This window comes from Scomber japonicus, chromosome 4, assembly GCF_027409825.1.
Source record: "Scomber japonicus isolate fScoJap1 chromosome 4, fScoJap1.pri, whole genome shotgun sequence".
Taxonomy (NCBI): Eukaryota; Metazoa; Chordata; class Actinopteri; order Scombriformes; family Scombridae; genus Scomber; species Scomber japonicus.
In genome coordinates, this window is record NC_070581.1 from 4,419,475 (window position 1) to 4,436,187 (window position 16,713).

Consider the following 16,713-nt stretch of genomic DNA (forward strand, 5'->3'; position numbering starts at 1 on the left):
GATGTGTCTGTGAGGATGTCAGTGGAGGGTTAGGGTTAGGGCAGATTCTTATTTCTCTATAATGTAATGTAATTTTGTTCTGTTCATCATGAGCATAGGCACAGTAAAATACACAAATTGTGTTCAGGCTTTTTGCCTTTGATGTACAGGTTAGTAGAGAGAGACAGGAAATTGGAGGCAGAGAGGGGGGAATGACATGCAGGATAGGACCACACGGTGCAGGATTCGAACCGGGGTCGCCTGCAGCAAGGACTGTACCCTCAACACATGGGGCGGGTGCTCTAACCACTGAGCTATGCTCTACCCCAGAATTGTGTCTATTTTTAACTTAAGTTTTGATATGACTAGCCAACTTAGAGGGACAGCTGAATCATTGAATAGTCAACAAAACAATGATTCCAACTAGGTAAGTTTCACTCGTACAAAAGGTCAGGACAGTATGACAAAAATACAACTCATGAAAAAGGCTACTTTCATACCTCCAAAACAACTTTTCTTGATAAAAGCAGGATCAGATGCTCAATATGGCCTCTCTCTTTTTGATGGGCAGAGGGTCTAACTGAGCATGTGCAGTGTGAATGTCATCACTCTAGCATGCTTCTGATTGGAGAAATAAGACTTATTGCAACTGTTCCCAGTCTCCCCTATATTTCTCAAACCCTTTCTCCAATTTGGATGTGCACTTTAAACTCATATTCATTATAAAGCTGTAAGTTGAATATGTTTTGGTAAACAGGTGGATCTTGATAATGATAATGATTACGTGAAATCCAAACTGAGTCTAAAACTCAACTTTGCACACACCATAACTAATAACTGTATTGCTTGTTTTCCTCATGCAACAACCGTCCACTTAACTTTTTAAATACAAATATATTCTAATATAATATGTAATGGACATTTACACTATGCTCACCACCATCAATTTTTAGAAGTACTTCTTGAAGGGCTGGAAAGGCTCAGAATAGTGGAATCTGAATGTACTTGTGTAGTGTATTTTTGTATTTGCATGTGTGATGTAATGGATAGAGTTTTAGACTTTAGACTTACAGTAAAGTTCAGCAGTGCCATAAATGACTGTGCAGTTAAACTCAGACTGTGAATATACAGACTGAAGCCTCAACATCTGCAACATCTGCAACATCTGTTCCAGTTTTAGTCATGACCTCTGATCCTTTTTCAGCTTTTTCACAAGAGCAGTGCCTCCACTACAGCTGCTCCTCCTCTGCATATCTGCATACATGTGTTGAAGGATCTTCATAAAATTATGGTTTACAATTACATGCACAGTAGTCCTTGTACTGTGTTTATGATCTATTAATAACCACAAATAAAGTCAGACAAGTGCTGGTATAAAACAGTATTTTAATAGTATTTTCTTTTAAATCATTTAAAAAAATAATTGTAATCCATGCACATAGAGTATTACACAACCCAGTGTGTTTTCAGTTCCATGCTCTGTCAGCCTGACGGGTACAAATTCAGGATTCTGAATAAATCCAGGTATGATAAATGTTAAATGTGTTTGGTCAAAATGAGAACGGTGAGCAAACATCCCAGGGCCACACAGGGGGACCTAGTGAATGACCTGCAGAGAGCTGAGACCAAAGTAACAAAGGCTACCATCAGTAACACACTACGCCGCCAGGGACTCAAATCCTGCAGTGCCAGACGTGTCCCCCTGCTTAAGCCAGTACATGTCCAGGCCCGTCTGAAGTTTGCTAGAGAGCATTTGGATGATCCAGAAGAGGATTGGGAGAATGTCATATGGTCAGATGAAACCAAAATAGAACTTTTTGGTAAAAACTCAACTTGTCGTGTTTGGAGGAGAAAGAATGCTGAGTTGCATCCAAAGAACACCATACCTACTGTGAAGCATGGGGGTGGAAACATCATGCTTTGGGGCTGTTTTTCTGCAAAGGGACCAGGATGACTGATCCGTGTAAAGGAAAGAATGAATGGGGCCATGTATCGTGAGATTTTGAGTGAAAACCTCCTTCCACCAGCAAGGGCATTGAAGATGAAAGGTGGCTGGGTCTTTCAGCATGACAATGATCCCAAACACACCGCCCGGGCAATGAAGGAGTGGCTTCGTAAGAAGCATTTCAAGGTCCTACAGTGGCCTAGCCACTGCTTGGTTGATAATCTAGTCTATTTGACAATTTTCCAAATAAAACATATGAATCCCAAAGTATGGCAGTAACTGGCTATTTTAAGTTTATATTTTTCTCAGAATAAAAACTATATATATATACCTTTGTATTTACAAAGCCTTGACATTATTATTTTAATCTGCCTTTCTCTTCTCTATCAGTGTCTTAGTAAATTGATATGCTACAATGTCACAGTAAACTTTGACTTGATGCCCCCCCACAAATTATACTGGATATTTTGTTTTAACAACATACTTAAGTATCTTATGATGAAAAAGAAATCACTTCCAATCAAGTATTTTGGGGCAATTTTAACAAGAAATGTTAAAATGTTAAATGTTAATGTTAAAACATCTCATTATAATAGTGTAATTGTTAATATAGTGAACTTTATTGAAAACAAAAGTTCTCATTATTACAATAAAGAAAATGTTTTTTGTGGAACATCCTGATTGTCTTCATCACCTTTACAAAAATGTTTTTGAGGACATACAGTACATATGTTGAGATGTAAGAGTTGGGACATGTCATGTAAGAATTTGTAATGTATTTCTTTATTTGTTTGGAATACATGTTTGTATGAAAGAATTCTGCCCTACAGATGCTTATTTTTATATTCATCAGGTCAATATTGTCAGCCACTTTGCCACCACTGGGAACTTTTCCATGTGGGATGTACTTTGTGGCAAAGGCAACAGCTGTCTGTCTGATGTAGGCAATCTGATCAACTGCTGCTCAGGTCAAGATAAGGCTTCCAGTGTGTGCAATGGTTGGACTATCAATACCACGTCACACCATTTCTCTGCAGGGTTATGATTTGTACATTCAGCTGTTAACATAGTTACTCAATTTGTGGAAAATCCCTGCCAATGTCACCTGACTGCTGCAGTGTCATACACCGTCCTATGACCTGACCTGTACTTGTTGTTATGTAGTGATCACAATTCACTCTGAATACATAATACATTTAAAGTATGTCTTGTTGAAATGCTACACATCAATAGCAGCTCAAAATGCTGGACAGTCCTGGTAACTGAATATCACTTTGTAAAATTTTGTACAATACTGGAAAAACTAATGAGATTCAGAAATGAGTCACAACAAATAAATATGAAGCACTATAAAAAATGTCAAGGCAGCATGTAGACAGTGTAACGTTGTCTGTGTTGTCACAGTACAGTTTTTAAGTTCTGTGTCTTAATAGCAGCATTAAAAGACAATGCATAAAATATCAACTGTTTCATAACCCCAGCCCTGTGATTTCATTCAGACACAGCTCCGTCGTTGAGTGGCTCTGGAGGTGCATCAAGTAGCTCAAACATATCATCGATGACCTGCCACAGGCAGTTGTCCAGGGGAAAGTCATTGTCCACTAGATTGACCAGAAAGTAGTTGTCGTGGATATACTTTATGATCATCCGTGATGGAGACTCATCTTCATAGAGTTTGGCCCACTGCTCGATCCACAAAGCAAAGGCCTCGTCCTGAGAAAAACACAGGGACAGGTTTAGTCAGAGCAGACCACAACCACATGTCCTTGTTATTACTCCTGGATCTTACCCTAACACTAGCATTAAATAGCCTGGATCTTTCAGCGTGGGAAGGAAATCCCACCCAACTTGCCAAGAATTCAGCGACGCAAATGTGGTCTTACAGTTAGTTTAAGATGTTGATAAATGCTTTTATTCCTTTTCCTAAGAAATCATTTGTATTTGTGCTGATGCTTAGGATATCTAGCACATGTCAGACAGCACTGTCTAATCACCTGCTATTACATAAATAAAACTAAGCTTTTAGGTTAAGAGGATAGGTTCACAGTTTTTCAAGTGTATATTCAAGTATTTCTTGAAATCACTGTCATTTCCATTGTCATCACTCATTAAGACGGACAAGATTTTTGCAACTACTTACTTCAGTACAACAATCACTACACTATTCTGAGTTTTGTTTCCTGCAAAAACAAAACCAGCATGTGGATCAAGATTCCTGAATTGCTACACATTAGCCAGTCAATCTTACCTTCCAAAACATAAAGCTGACTGGGTCCACTACTGTAGGCTGAACGATCTCCCTGCCAGGGAAGATGCCCCACGTCACAGCATTAGGCTGCATGTCAGGGGCATTGGTCAGGTTACGGCCCTGCACAGAAGATATTCACAGTCATGGATATTATTAATGAATAAACATTCAAACACTGAATGGCAGGTGCTCTCTGTTCAAACTTACGTGCACATTAACAATGTGGTAGTTGACACGGGGCTCGTACTTCTTCAGTACTTTGAGGAGGGCAGTCACATTTTCACTGGAGGTAAAGAACTCCAGATAGGCCTTTTGGATTGAGGCAGTATATTAACATATCAGACAAGAGCACTCCATTGGCACTTCATAACCAACTACTTTATTTTAAAACAATAAAACCAAATGCTGACATACTTTCTGAAAGACATAGCCTCCAGCAGGACCCCAGCCTACTATAGGGTCTGCAGAGGGTTTGCCATTGATGTTGGGCTGGGAGTTGATAGTGAGCACACCTCGTCTGTTGACCTTCTCCAGCTCATCCTTCAGCAAGTTGGTCTCTTGGGCAAGTGGCTCATCGTTCCATGGCAAACACATAACCTGGCAGAAGAGGAAACCTTAGCCTAAACATAGTAAAGCTTTAGAGGAACAGTTCCACATTTTTCTTCTGAGATTGAAGTCCAGATCATAAGTCTTTGGACAGTTACATATTCAATTGTAAAAAAAAAAAGTAATGGACAAAATACTAATTCTCAGCGGTGAGTGGATTTACATCAATATAGAAAGTTGTGTGGAGGTGGTTCAAAACAGAATTCTCATATTTCACATTTAGTGTTAAGTCCTTTGCAGTCAGTGACTGGCTGAAGTCTTGGAGGTAGAGACATCAGCACACACTTTGTATGGTTCCTGATCATGTTCATGGTCATGTTCACCCAGGCCAACACTGCAAACAACTTCAGCTATGGCTTGATGTGGACTCTTTACTCTGGTCTTCAGGAAGGCAGGTCAGAGTGACAGACCAGGTGATTGACTTGGCCAGTTGAGTATATTCCACCTCTTCAACCTGACAAGCTCTTGGGCTGTTTTTTGGGGATGTGCAGAGAGCCCAGTATGTCTATCTAAATTTGTTTACAAAGCAAAACTATTTGTATAAATACAAATAAAAGTAGAAATAAGTCTAACAATAATGCACTGTAAACTTGTATACTTGTTTTGATGAAGCTGTTTTTAAAAAACAAGGCAAAAAAACAACAACAATATTGACACAATTACATGATTACATGAGACAGGTTTGCCTTCTATGTGCAAACATAGACAAATGTTGAAATATGTGGGTAAGCTGTAAACTTAATACATATTTTTGCTCAGGGCCCTGTACAAAAAGGGCCTCAAGATTATATAATAATGCAAACGTCCTCTTAAGGCCCTTATCAAGCCCCAAGGCCCCTAGGTTCATGTTGTGCTTTATACAATATCCAGCATTCCCCCCAAAAATTATCACTGAATCAAATTGTTGGTTTTTGGACCTTGGAGCAGTTGCTTGGTTGATAATCTAGTCTATTTGACAATTTTCCAAATAAAACATATGAATCCCAAAGTATGGCAGTAACTGGCTATTTTAAGTTTATATTTTTCTCAGAATAAAAACTATATATATATACCTTTGTATTTACAAAGCCTTGACATTATTATTTTAATCTGCCTTTAGAAAGCAAAACTATTTGTATAAGTACATATAAAAGTAGAAATAAGTCTAACAATTGTGTTTGTCTTCTAATTTTAGGATATCGAAGTGTTAAAATAAGTGTTCTCCAACAAACTATTATAATTAGGGACCGAGCCGAAAGGCAAGAGGGCGAGGACTCCAGAGGAGTACTGCCCTTGACTGGAGGCAAGAACCCTATTGTTTTTGTGTCGTTTATTAGGGCCCGAGCGCTGACCAGCGCGAAGCCCTATTGTTTTTGCCATGATTATTCTTCTCTTTATTTTTTTTTTCTTTTTCTTATTCTTCTGACAAAGTAACAGCCTTTTTGCCCCCCTAAACGTGCTTCTGACGACACGACACACAAGCCAATCGGTGTTTAGGATTAGGCAGTACATGTCTCCAAAGCCAATGAGGACATGTGACCGACAACAATGACAACATGGCTTTGATTGACTGCTGTTCTAGCCTATGGAAATATTCGGTGAAATGAAGTTGATAACCTTTTAGCCAATAGTCAGAGGTTTCCAACGGTGTATGACACTAAGCTATTATGTTTGGCTGTCCATAAGCAAACTCCAAGCTTAACCGGCGTGCGCCCTGTGCGTAAAAGAGTTGAACCATATATCATTACGCACACGGCATTTTGGTACACGGTTGGTTCTTCTTCGACTTGACATATGACTTATACCAAAATAAACAGATAGATAGATAGATAGATAGATATGGCCAAACAAAAAATATATGGTTATATGTAATAATAATAATAATAATAATAATATGGCGTCAGCTTTCATTAGAGACCAAGATTTTGATTGTAGGCAAAGGGGATGTGAAGTTATAGGTGTTTGATTGCGGTTATACAGCTTTGGTAACCAAGTGTCCATTTGGAGTCTCCAAAAAGGACCTGAGGAAAACGCATGGACATACCTGTTGAAAAATAATTCTGAAAAATTCATCTTTTGGTCTTTTGACTCCAAATTTGGACTGCATGAAGCCAAGACCTGTGGCTGTGGCCTCATTGTGTCTATATCCTGCTGAGAGGTCCCTGAATGTCTGTACACATGTCATTGTAAAGGCAAACCTATGGGCGAGGAAACAACCCCATCATTGTAACCTCTGCCACTCTTGTTCAGTAAGTCACAGAATCACACAGACACTTTTACACCGCGTTCCAAATTATTATGCAAATGATATTTTTCTCAGATTTTCCTAAATAGTCAATGAGAATGACAGTCAGTATAATTTTCAAGTCATCAACCGTTAGAGTATAATTCGAATTTTATTGAACAAACGTCCCAATGATAACAGTATTTTTTTCAAAAATAAAAAACTCAAAATGCACTGTTCCAAATTATTATGCACAACACAGTTTCAAAACATTTTATAGGTTGTAAAGAACTGAAAATGGTCATTTGTTGAATTTGCAGCATTAGGAGGTCATAATTACTGAAATCAAAATCTATTTCAATAAAAAAAACATCTTAACAGGCCAAGTTACATGTTAACATAGGACCCCTTCTATAATATCACCTTCACAATTCTTGCATCCATTGAACTTGTGAGTTTCTGGACAGTTTCTGCTTGAATGTCTTTGCAGGATGTCAGAATAGCCTCCCTGAGCAGCTGTTTGGATGTGAACTGACTCCCACCCTCATAGATCTTTTGCTTGAGGATGCTCCAAAGGTTCTCAATAGGGTTGAGGTCTGGGGAGGATGGGGACAACCCCATGAGTTTCTCTCCTTTTATGCCCATAGCAGCCAGTGACACAGAGGTATTCTTTGCAGCATGAGATGGTGCATTGTCATGCATGAAGATGATTTTGCTACGGAAGGCACAGTTCTTCTTTTTGTACCATGGAAGAAAGTGGTCAGTCAGAAACTCTTCCAACTTTGCCGAGGTCATTTTCACACCTTCAGGGACCCTAAAGGGGCCCACCCGCTCTCTCCCCATGATTCCGGCCCAAAACATGACACCCCCACCTCCTTGTTGACGTCGTAGCCTTGTTGGGACATGGTGGCCATTCACCAACCATCCACTACTCCATCCATCTGGACCATCCAGGGTTGCACGGCACTCATCAGTAAACAAGACTGTTTGAAAATTAGTCTTCATGTATTTCTGGGCCCACTGCAACAGTTTCTGCTTGAGAGCATTGGTTAAGGGTGGCCGAATAGTAGGTTTTTGCACAACTGCAAGCCTCTGGAGGATCCTACACCTTGAGGTTCGTGGGACTCCAGAGGCATCAGCAGCTTCGAATACCTGTTTGCTGCTTCATGATGGCATTTTAGCAGCTGCTCTCTTGATCCGATGTTTCAAGCAGAAACTGTCCAGAAACTCACAAGTTCAATGGATGCAAGAATTGTGAAGGTGATATTATAGAAGGGGTCCTATGTTAACATGTAACTTGGCCTGTTAAGATGTTTTCTTTATTGAAATAGATTTTGATTTCAGTAATTATGACCTCCTAATGCTGCAAATTCAATAAATGACCATTTTCAGTTCTTTACAACCTATAAAATGTTTTGAAACTGTGTTGTGCATAATAATTTGGAACAGTCCATTTTGAGTTTTTTATTTTTGAAAAAAAATACTGTTATCATTGGGACGTTTGTTCAATAAAATTCGAATTATACTCTAACGGTTGATGACTTGAAAATTATACTGACTGTCATTCTCATTGACTATTTAGGAAAATCTGAGAAAAATATCATTTGCATAATAATTTGGAACGCGGTGTACAAGAATCCTGAGAGTGTTTCCTTTCCAATGATACCAGACACTTCTCTGAGTCTCAAACTATGTGGGATCTGTGCTGCTCACAACTTGGGCATGTCGTTTAGGCTAACAGCATAAAAAACAGGGGCGTGTGTTAAGTGGTTAATGTCGAATGTGCCATCATATTTGAACAAACTAGTCCTAGAGATTTCATCCCATTCACTTTAAATTCACACAGAATCATCTTGAGACATTGGAGATGAAAAGTTATCAAAAGCTTTTTGTCCATCATTCCTGGTTGCCGTGGTGACGTGGCGAATTTCAATGCTTCGCCATGAAATTTCAAACCCTCATAACTTGACTCCACATGGTCTGAGCTTTTCCAAATTTCAGATGCTTGTTTAGCGTCCTGGTCTGAACACATGTACAGTCTGATATTTAGTGACAGTCATAGCGCCACCTACTGGCAACAGGAAGTCACTTGCTTCGTTCTTTCACTAATTACTCCCATAATCATAAGTATTTACACCTGAAAATGACACAGCTGAGACATAAGACCTTGGTGATGCTACATTCTGCGACCGAGCCGCAGCCCGACATGCGTGGGGGCGCGAGGGCCCGTTCATCGCTGCTTGCAGCTTTAATTATTTATTTATTTATTTTTTCCGCCAACAACGGCCTTTTTACCCCCTGAACGTGCCCAAAAAGTCACCAAAGTTGGCATGCAAGCCAGACCCGGCGAAAATTTCGATATTTTATGGTTTGCATAAATGGGCGTGGCAAAATGGCTCTCTAGCGCCCCCTGCAAAATCAATAAAAGCGAGCCCCTCGTGACAGATTGACATAGAGAAACGAAACTTGGTACACATGTTCAACATGTCAAGACGCACCAAAAAGTCTCTTGGACACAAAGTCCAACAGGAAGGGGGCCATTTTGAATCAAAATATTGACTTTAATGCCGATTTTGCCATCATATTTGAACAAATTAGTCTTAGGGATTTCATCCCATCCACTTCAAATTCACACAGAGTCATCTTGAGACATTGGAGATGACAAGTTATCAAAAGCTTTTTAGTCCGTCATTCCTGGTTCCCGTGGTGACGCGGCGAATTTCAATGCTTCGCCATGAAATTTCAAACCCTCATAACTTGACTCCACATGGTCTGAGCTTTTCCAAATTTCAGATGCTTGTTCAGCGTCCTGGTCTGAACACATGTACAGTCTCATATGTAGTGACAGTCATAGCGCCACCTACTGGCAACAGGAAGTCACTTGCTTCATTCTTTCACTAATTACTCCCATAATCTTAAGTATTTACACCTGAAATTAACTCAGCTGAGACATAAGACCAGTTATCCAAATCTTTTTTATGACTTATTCCTGTTGGGCGTGGCTGTGCGGACAATTTCGATGCTTCGCCATGAAGCAGGAAGTCCTTATAACTCCTACAGACATTGTCCCATCTACCACAAATTCATCATGCATGTAGAGGGTCCCGCCCTGAACACATCTATGCATCAATACTGTGTCAAATACACAGCGCCACCTACTGGCAACAGGAAGTCACTTGCTTCATTCTTTGACTAATTACTCCTGTCATCTTAAGTATTTACATCTAAAATTAACTCAGCTGAGACATAAGACCTTGGTGATGCTATATTCTCCGACTGAGCCACAGCCGACATGCGTGGGGGAGCGAGGGTCCGTTCATCGCTGCTTGCAGCTTTAATTATTATTATTATTAGGGACCGAGCCGAAAGGCAAGAGGGCGAGGACTCCAGAGGAGTTTTTGTGTCGTTTATTATTATTATTATCATTATTAGGAACCGAGCCGAAAGGCAAGAGGGCGAGGACTCCAGAGGAGTTTTTGTCGTTTATTATTCTACCGCCTCTTTGAGCCTTAATTTGACCCCCTAAATCTGCTCCAAAACTCACCAAATTTGGAACGCACATCAGGTCTGGCGAAAAATTCGATAAAATGGAAAAACAAACAACGTCGAACTCTCTAGCGCCACCTAGAAACATTAAAACGGCCACTACGCCTGATAGGAATGTCAAAGTGTGGTACAGGCCGACCAAAGTGGTCTAATCAAAGTAGGAGGCAGACACAGAAGGCTGAATCAGATGGCCACCGGAGTCTTTATTCTTATAAATTATATAAGGTAACAAAAAGTTGTACAAACAAAAAGAACAAAACAAACAACTTAACTCATAAGTATAACTGAAATAAAATTAAAATGACGTGTACACGGCTACACTCTAGCAGAACAACCCCCTGCGCAGTCTCACAGCTCCTTCCTTTATAGAGCCCTCCATTAGCCCGCCCTCCGAATGAGAGTGGACTACACCACTCCTCAGGTACATCCTGAGCCCCTCCTGAAACAATCAACAACAAAATTAGCCGTTCATCAACACCCACTTAACACTACCCTCATCCGGCCTATCTCCACCACATCTGCCAAAACCTAATCAAATCATAAACAATCATAACATATTAACATAACAATTCACCAGCCACCCCTCCACATGGTTCCTCCCTAGTGACATCACTAATGATGTCACCAGTCTATAAATCCAGGAGACACAGGCCGCCTCCTCCCTTTGTCTCCTGAACACATGTATGTATGGCTAGTAATAAAGAAAAATACAAAACTTATGTATATACTATACTAACTCAAGATACTAACTAAACCAATAAACTCTAACTTCAATACAAGTGTGTGTTTTATTGTAACCAAAAGTCTGTTGAGATGTGACTTAACCAAATATACTGCAAAACACAAACAAACCCGGGATAGTAAGTATCTGCAAAGTATGATTAATGACTAACTTATGGTTCAAATAACAAACAGCAAGTATAATTAAATTAATAAGTTATGGTACAAAATGTAATTGATGGGGACAAATGGTGTGTTCTCACCCACTTTGTCACACGAAGAAAACTCAATTTTTTGTCTTATCTAGACCTACAAATCACGCACTGACACCCCTGACCTAAATCCAACAGGAAGTGCACAATTTGCTGTTACATGTGGGATTTTCGATGATTCTTGGCCTCATGCAAACGTTATCTTGTCCGAGGGCGTTCATCGTGGCGGCTTCAAACTTAAATAGCTGACTTAGCACACCCTGCTGCACAAAAGTTCTGAACAACTTTGTCATTACTCGTCCGGTTTGGATTTTAGAAGCCCTCAAAAGGTCAAGTGCCCAAAAACCCGCGCCAAAACGCTCCCATAGACAATGAATGGGAGGAGAGTCTAATGCCTCTTTGACCCTAAATTTGACCATCTAAACATGCTCCAGGACAGACCAAATTCAACAAGCACATGAGGCCTGCCCATTAATTTGATAAAATGGAAAATTTAACCCCAAAAGTGCCAAAATGTGCTCTCTAGCGCCACCTAGAAACACTAAAACAGTCACTACACCTGATAGGAATGTCGTAGAAAGATCAAACCAAAACTCAATTATTTGTCTTATCAAGACCTACAAATCACGCGCCGATACCCCTGACCTAAATCCAACAGGAAGTGCATTATTTGCCTTTTAAATGTATGATTTTGGATGATTTTTTAGGCATTTCAAAATATATACATTATTCCTGCACACTTTCAGCTACAGACTCCATTCAAACGTCAAAATGTATCCACAAGTCTCATCTATAGATGTGTGTAATTTGGTCTGGCTATGTTTTATACTTCTTGATCTGCGGACCCACATGTGCACCATGTTCCTCTCCCATTCAAATCTCCATACTGTCTGTGCATACTCTGTCCTCATGCTGCAGTCGTTAACTACCATGGCAACGACTGTGTGTATGCGTGTAGGTGGCTCATTTGTGCTGTGCAGTCATCCAGATTCATTTGTGGTCTTAGTGTGCCACCCAGTGGAGAAAACTTGTAATGATTCATGATACCTGATGAGGAAAAGGTGCCTCAGTTTTCTGTTTCTAGTTCAAGTTTATTGATTGTATTATGTTTTTAGATATCTGTGCAGTCTGTCAACTATTTCACTGACATTGGTGTCAAAGTCTAGATCAAACCAAAGTACAAGAGCATGACCTACAAACATATCTACAGGTTTCACTGGAAATAAGTTCCTCTCCTGTTTGACTCAAAGTGTTGGCAGTTAATTTAAGTTAAGTTGCAGTGTCCGATAAATACCCGGGTCTGAAGGCATCTAAATGCCCCTGACGGAAACCTTTCCGCTTCGCCCCGGCCCGACGTACGCAAGGGGGCAAGGTCCCGCCCAACGCTGCTTGCAGCTTTAATTATTGTTGGGCCTTGGTTACAGGTTTGGCTATCGACAGTAATAAATTATTATCCAAGATTATTAAATATTAAAAGTAGAGAAAAAAACCCTGTAATGAATAAAGCACCTGCAGAAAATGAGGTGATTCCTTAACAGTGATGCAAAGCTAATAGTGTATTGGTTCTCCTTTGCCCAGTGTTGGGCACGTTACTTTTAAAAAGTAATTACTTATAGTTACAGTTACTTCTCTCAAAAAGTAACTGAGTTAGTAACTGAATTACTCCATTATAAAAGTAACTAGTTACCAGGGAAAGTAACTATTGCGTTACTTTAAAAAATATATTTTTTTAAAAAAGTATAAATATGTCTGTGTTTTTGGCCACAAGTTTTGTAGTGGCGTGTGCCGTTGAGAGGTGCTTCATTAGGTTAGAGTTGCTTGTAACGGACGTGGACAAATACTTCGCTCTGATACATAATGTACATTTCACATGTATGTTCCTGCCTTTTACCTCAAGGAGATTATAGTAGTGTCTGTACTTCCAGTTTAAAAACGCAACCTTTTCCTCCGAACTCGCCATTGCTGCAGCTTCTGCTAGTTTGTTTGTGTGAGGCTGCTGTGTGCATGTGTGTGTGTGTGTGTGTGTGTGTAAATACTGCATTTGATTGGCTTACCATGAAATCTTATTCTGCCTTAACCAATCATCATCACGGTTGTCTCGCCCCTCCCTTCTCCCGTTCCCCTCTCCAAAAAAACCCCCCAAAAAACCTGGCTTTGCAGCTTTTGTGGCTGAGAACAGGTTCACTGAGTAGATGAGCTTCTTCTTCCTGCTCTCAACGAAGGAGGTCGCATCTCTCCCTCTCTCTCCTTCTCCCTTATCTTCCCTGCTTTGCTTCTCACGTCTCGTCCTGTCTTGTCCTAACTTGGAGCCTCTCTCTGCACTGCTCTCTAAATCTGAAATCATGGAATTGGTCAACTGGTCTCTCAACGCAATTGACAGAATTTTCTCCACGAGAAGCTTGGGTTCGGGGGGTCCTGTCTGTCCTGATGGAACGTTCGCCGCTGGCTACACGATGGACTCCTGGGAGAGGTGGAGGGTCGTGTGCCTGGCGATTCTTTCCGTTGAGGACATCGAGGATGTCTACATATTCGGAACCATGATAACAGGCTATCTGCTGATTGGATTAGGCATTGCCCTGGTGTATCGGAAAATTCGGGGGTCGGTGTCAGCAGTGCAAATCTCCACAAAGCTGCCCGACATGATTGAGGGAGTGGGCAGAGCTGTTAGCACTCAGACTGCAATTATGAACCGCAACATGGAAAACATGGACAGAGCTATTAGTGCTCAGAATGTGGTCATAGATCGCAACATGGGAATTATCTTGGAGAAGCTTTCGGCTTTTGGCGGGCAAAGGGATCGATCTGAAGACCAAAAATGGACAAGAGAGTAAGTCGTGTCTATTGAAATGCGACTACTCGCCTTAACCCAAACAATCATAATCTAATGTGCATTCCGGCCTTCCGCAGCACCGGCCTTGGCCAAGGCCGCTGCTGAAAACAACTCCCCCATGAGATCGCTGCAGTGAGAAGCCCTGTATTGTTTTCCCTTCCTCCCTTCTTCATGGACACCTGTTGATTGTTGACTCGGCCTGGGACACGATCAGGGACGTCTCCATGGCAACTTGCTGTGTTATCGCGATGACACCCTACGAACTGAGGCACTGATTGTGAAGCGGGACGAAGAAACTCTCCGGGCTTATGTACACACACGCATCCATGGACACTTACACACATGAACAAATACTACACTTCCCCACCCCCCCATCCCACGCCTTCGCCGCTTTTACCCACCGGTGCGACAGGCGGGGTCCGATGGCGGTGCCGAAGATGGCTGCGGCCGCGGCTGGCTGCCTGTCTGAACTGGAACACCTCCCTCTCCCTTTCCCCCTACCCCGGTGCAAAAGTTGTTTTTTTGGTTGGTTTTGGTTTTTTGGTGTTTTTAATGTTGTAAAATGAGCCTATATGTGCTCATGTTGCTGGGGTTTTTTCCCGTTCCCACACTGTACTCAAGAGAGCACAGTCTGGGTGCTGCTTTTTTTTATCCCGCTCTCTCCTCGTTTTTCCTTCCCCTTTTCTCCCCTCTTTATTGTGCTCAGTCATCCAGTTCTGTCTTGTTATGTATTGTATGTTGTATATGTACGGACGGGTGATTGCTGTAATTTCGCTGTACTTGTACTTGTACTTGTTATAGTGACAAATAAAGCTATTCTATAGATTAGCTTCAGTTTGTAACGTGCCTCATTTAATTAAGTAACGTAACGGCGTTGTAACAATGGAAATAGTAATTAGTTACATTACCCGTTACTGAAAAAAGTAATATTCCCATCACTGCCTTTGCCATTTGTGTGAATCTTCACTGTATGCATGATTATGATTCTGACCTGTTAACAATTCAATTCAATTTGATTCTACAATACATCATGATGCATCTCAATGTTTCACATTTTCATTTTTCTATATTACTGCATGGCTCATTTTTCATTAGTTGATTCAACAAGTCAGATAAATATGAACTCCTTTTTATTTTGAAAGTGCTTTAAAAATCAGAATGTCAACACTCAACATACATGTTAAACATAAATGTCTTCACATTAAAGTAAGTTGTAAACCAAAGTACATAAATAGTATTAGACCTACTAGGGGTGGGAATCTCAGCTGCCTGTATGAGAATAACAAACTATGTTGCCTAGGTGTTTACCTTTCATTTCTGTCATTCAGTGTGCTGCACACAATGACATGTTCTGAGATAGGTTGCCAAAGATATGTCATCCCACTAAACTTTATTTTTTCAATGGGAAAAGGAATTCTTCTAAGTAATCTAAATCCTTGATATGAGATTATTTGCACCATGGAGAGAGAAACATGTTTTTTTCTGTTGCTCTGGTTTATTTGAGGAGTAAAAGGCTGCTCTGGCTGTCTGTGGGTACATCACAAACCCGGGACTGATCATCATGTCACCTACCTGCCCAACAAAAACAGCCTGTTTCATCTCCTGTGTGTGAGCTGGGTTTAAAGTTGAAGCAGAAAAATGATCCAAATACTGAACCACATGCAATATTCACTAGTAACACTGAACAGACTGGAGATCTCTGTCCATACAGCTTCTGTTTCTGCATCTCTGAAACTGTACAACGTGTTGTCTTACAGTATGTGGTGTGTAAAATCTAGGGGTGCAGAAAATAATTGATTTAAGATACATCAAGATGCTTAATGGGGCGATTCTGAATCGATGCAGTAACGTCACATGATCGATTTTTAAATTCAAAATAAAACATGGGCTACTTCGGTAACACCACTAATATGCGGAACCACATTAGCCGATGGCACACTGAGCTAATGTTAGCCTCTGGTCACAACGGAAAGAAAACTACTGACCAAGTCCAGCCAAAGAAAAGTCAGTGAAAAAGTTGCCATGGGCTTCTGGTTTTGACATGGCCGAGTGAGTGTTCCCGAAGCTTCTCCACTGAACTTTCACACATTTTTTTTTACAAATACAATTGAACCTTCGAAACGGTACACAGTGTTGCTCTAAGGAAAAACTAACTACTTCTTAATGTCCGGGAGGAACAAATTCCATGCGGGAAGCAGTAAGTCATCAAAACCGACCGACAATTCTCTGTCAGCTAGCCAAACAACAATGGGGGCAATGGCGGGGCCAAGTACTGTGGGCGAGATGATTAGCGCCATCCGCACCGAGGTGAAAGCATTAAAATCAGAGATTATGGATGAATTCCGTGCCACAGTTCAAACTATGCTTGAAGAAATAGTTAAAGAACATCGCGCGACGATGACCTCACTACGGTCAACAGTGAAT

General features: G+C 40.7%; 1 protein-coding gene across 2 annotated transcripts in view; it reads right to left on the reverse strand.

Moving 5' to 3' along the window:
* Positions 1-2,520: 2,520 nt before the first annotated feature.
* The window catches only part of mthfr (methylenetetrahydrofolate reductase (NAD(P)H)), a 45,031-nt gene continuing 30,838 nt past the window's right edge, over positions 2,521-16,713 (reverse strand). For both annotated transcript variants that reach the window (XM_053318335.1, XM_053318334.1), the window contains exons 9-12: positions 4,587-4,769; positions 4,380-4,481; positions 4,173-4,292; positions 2,521-3,637 (exon numbers count right to left, since the gene is read on the reverse strand). In XM_053318335.1, coding sequence (XP_053174310.1) covers positions 3,416-3,637; positions 4,173-4,292; positions 4,380-4,481; positions 4,587-4,769 — 627 coding nt within the window. In that variant the 3' untranslated portion in view covers positions 2,521-3,415. The remainder of the gene's footprint in view (positions 3,638-4,172; positions 4,293-4,379; positions 4,482-4,586; positions 4,770-16,713) is intronic.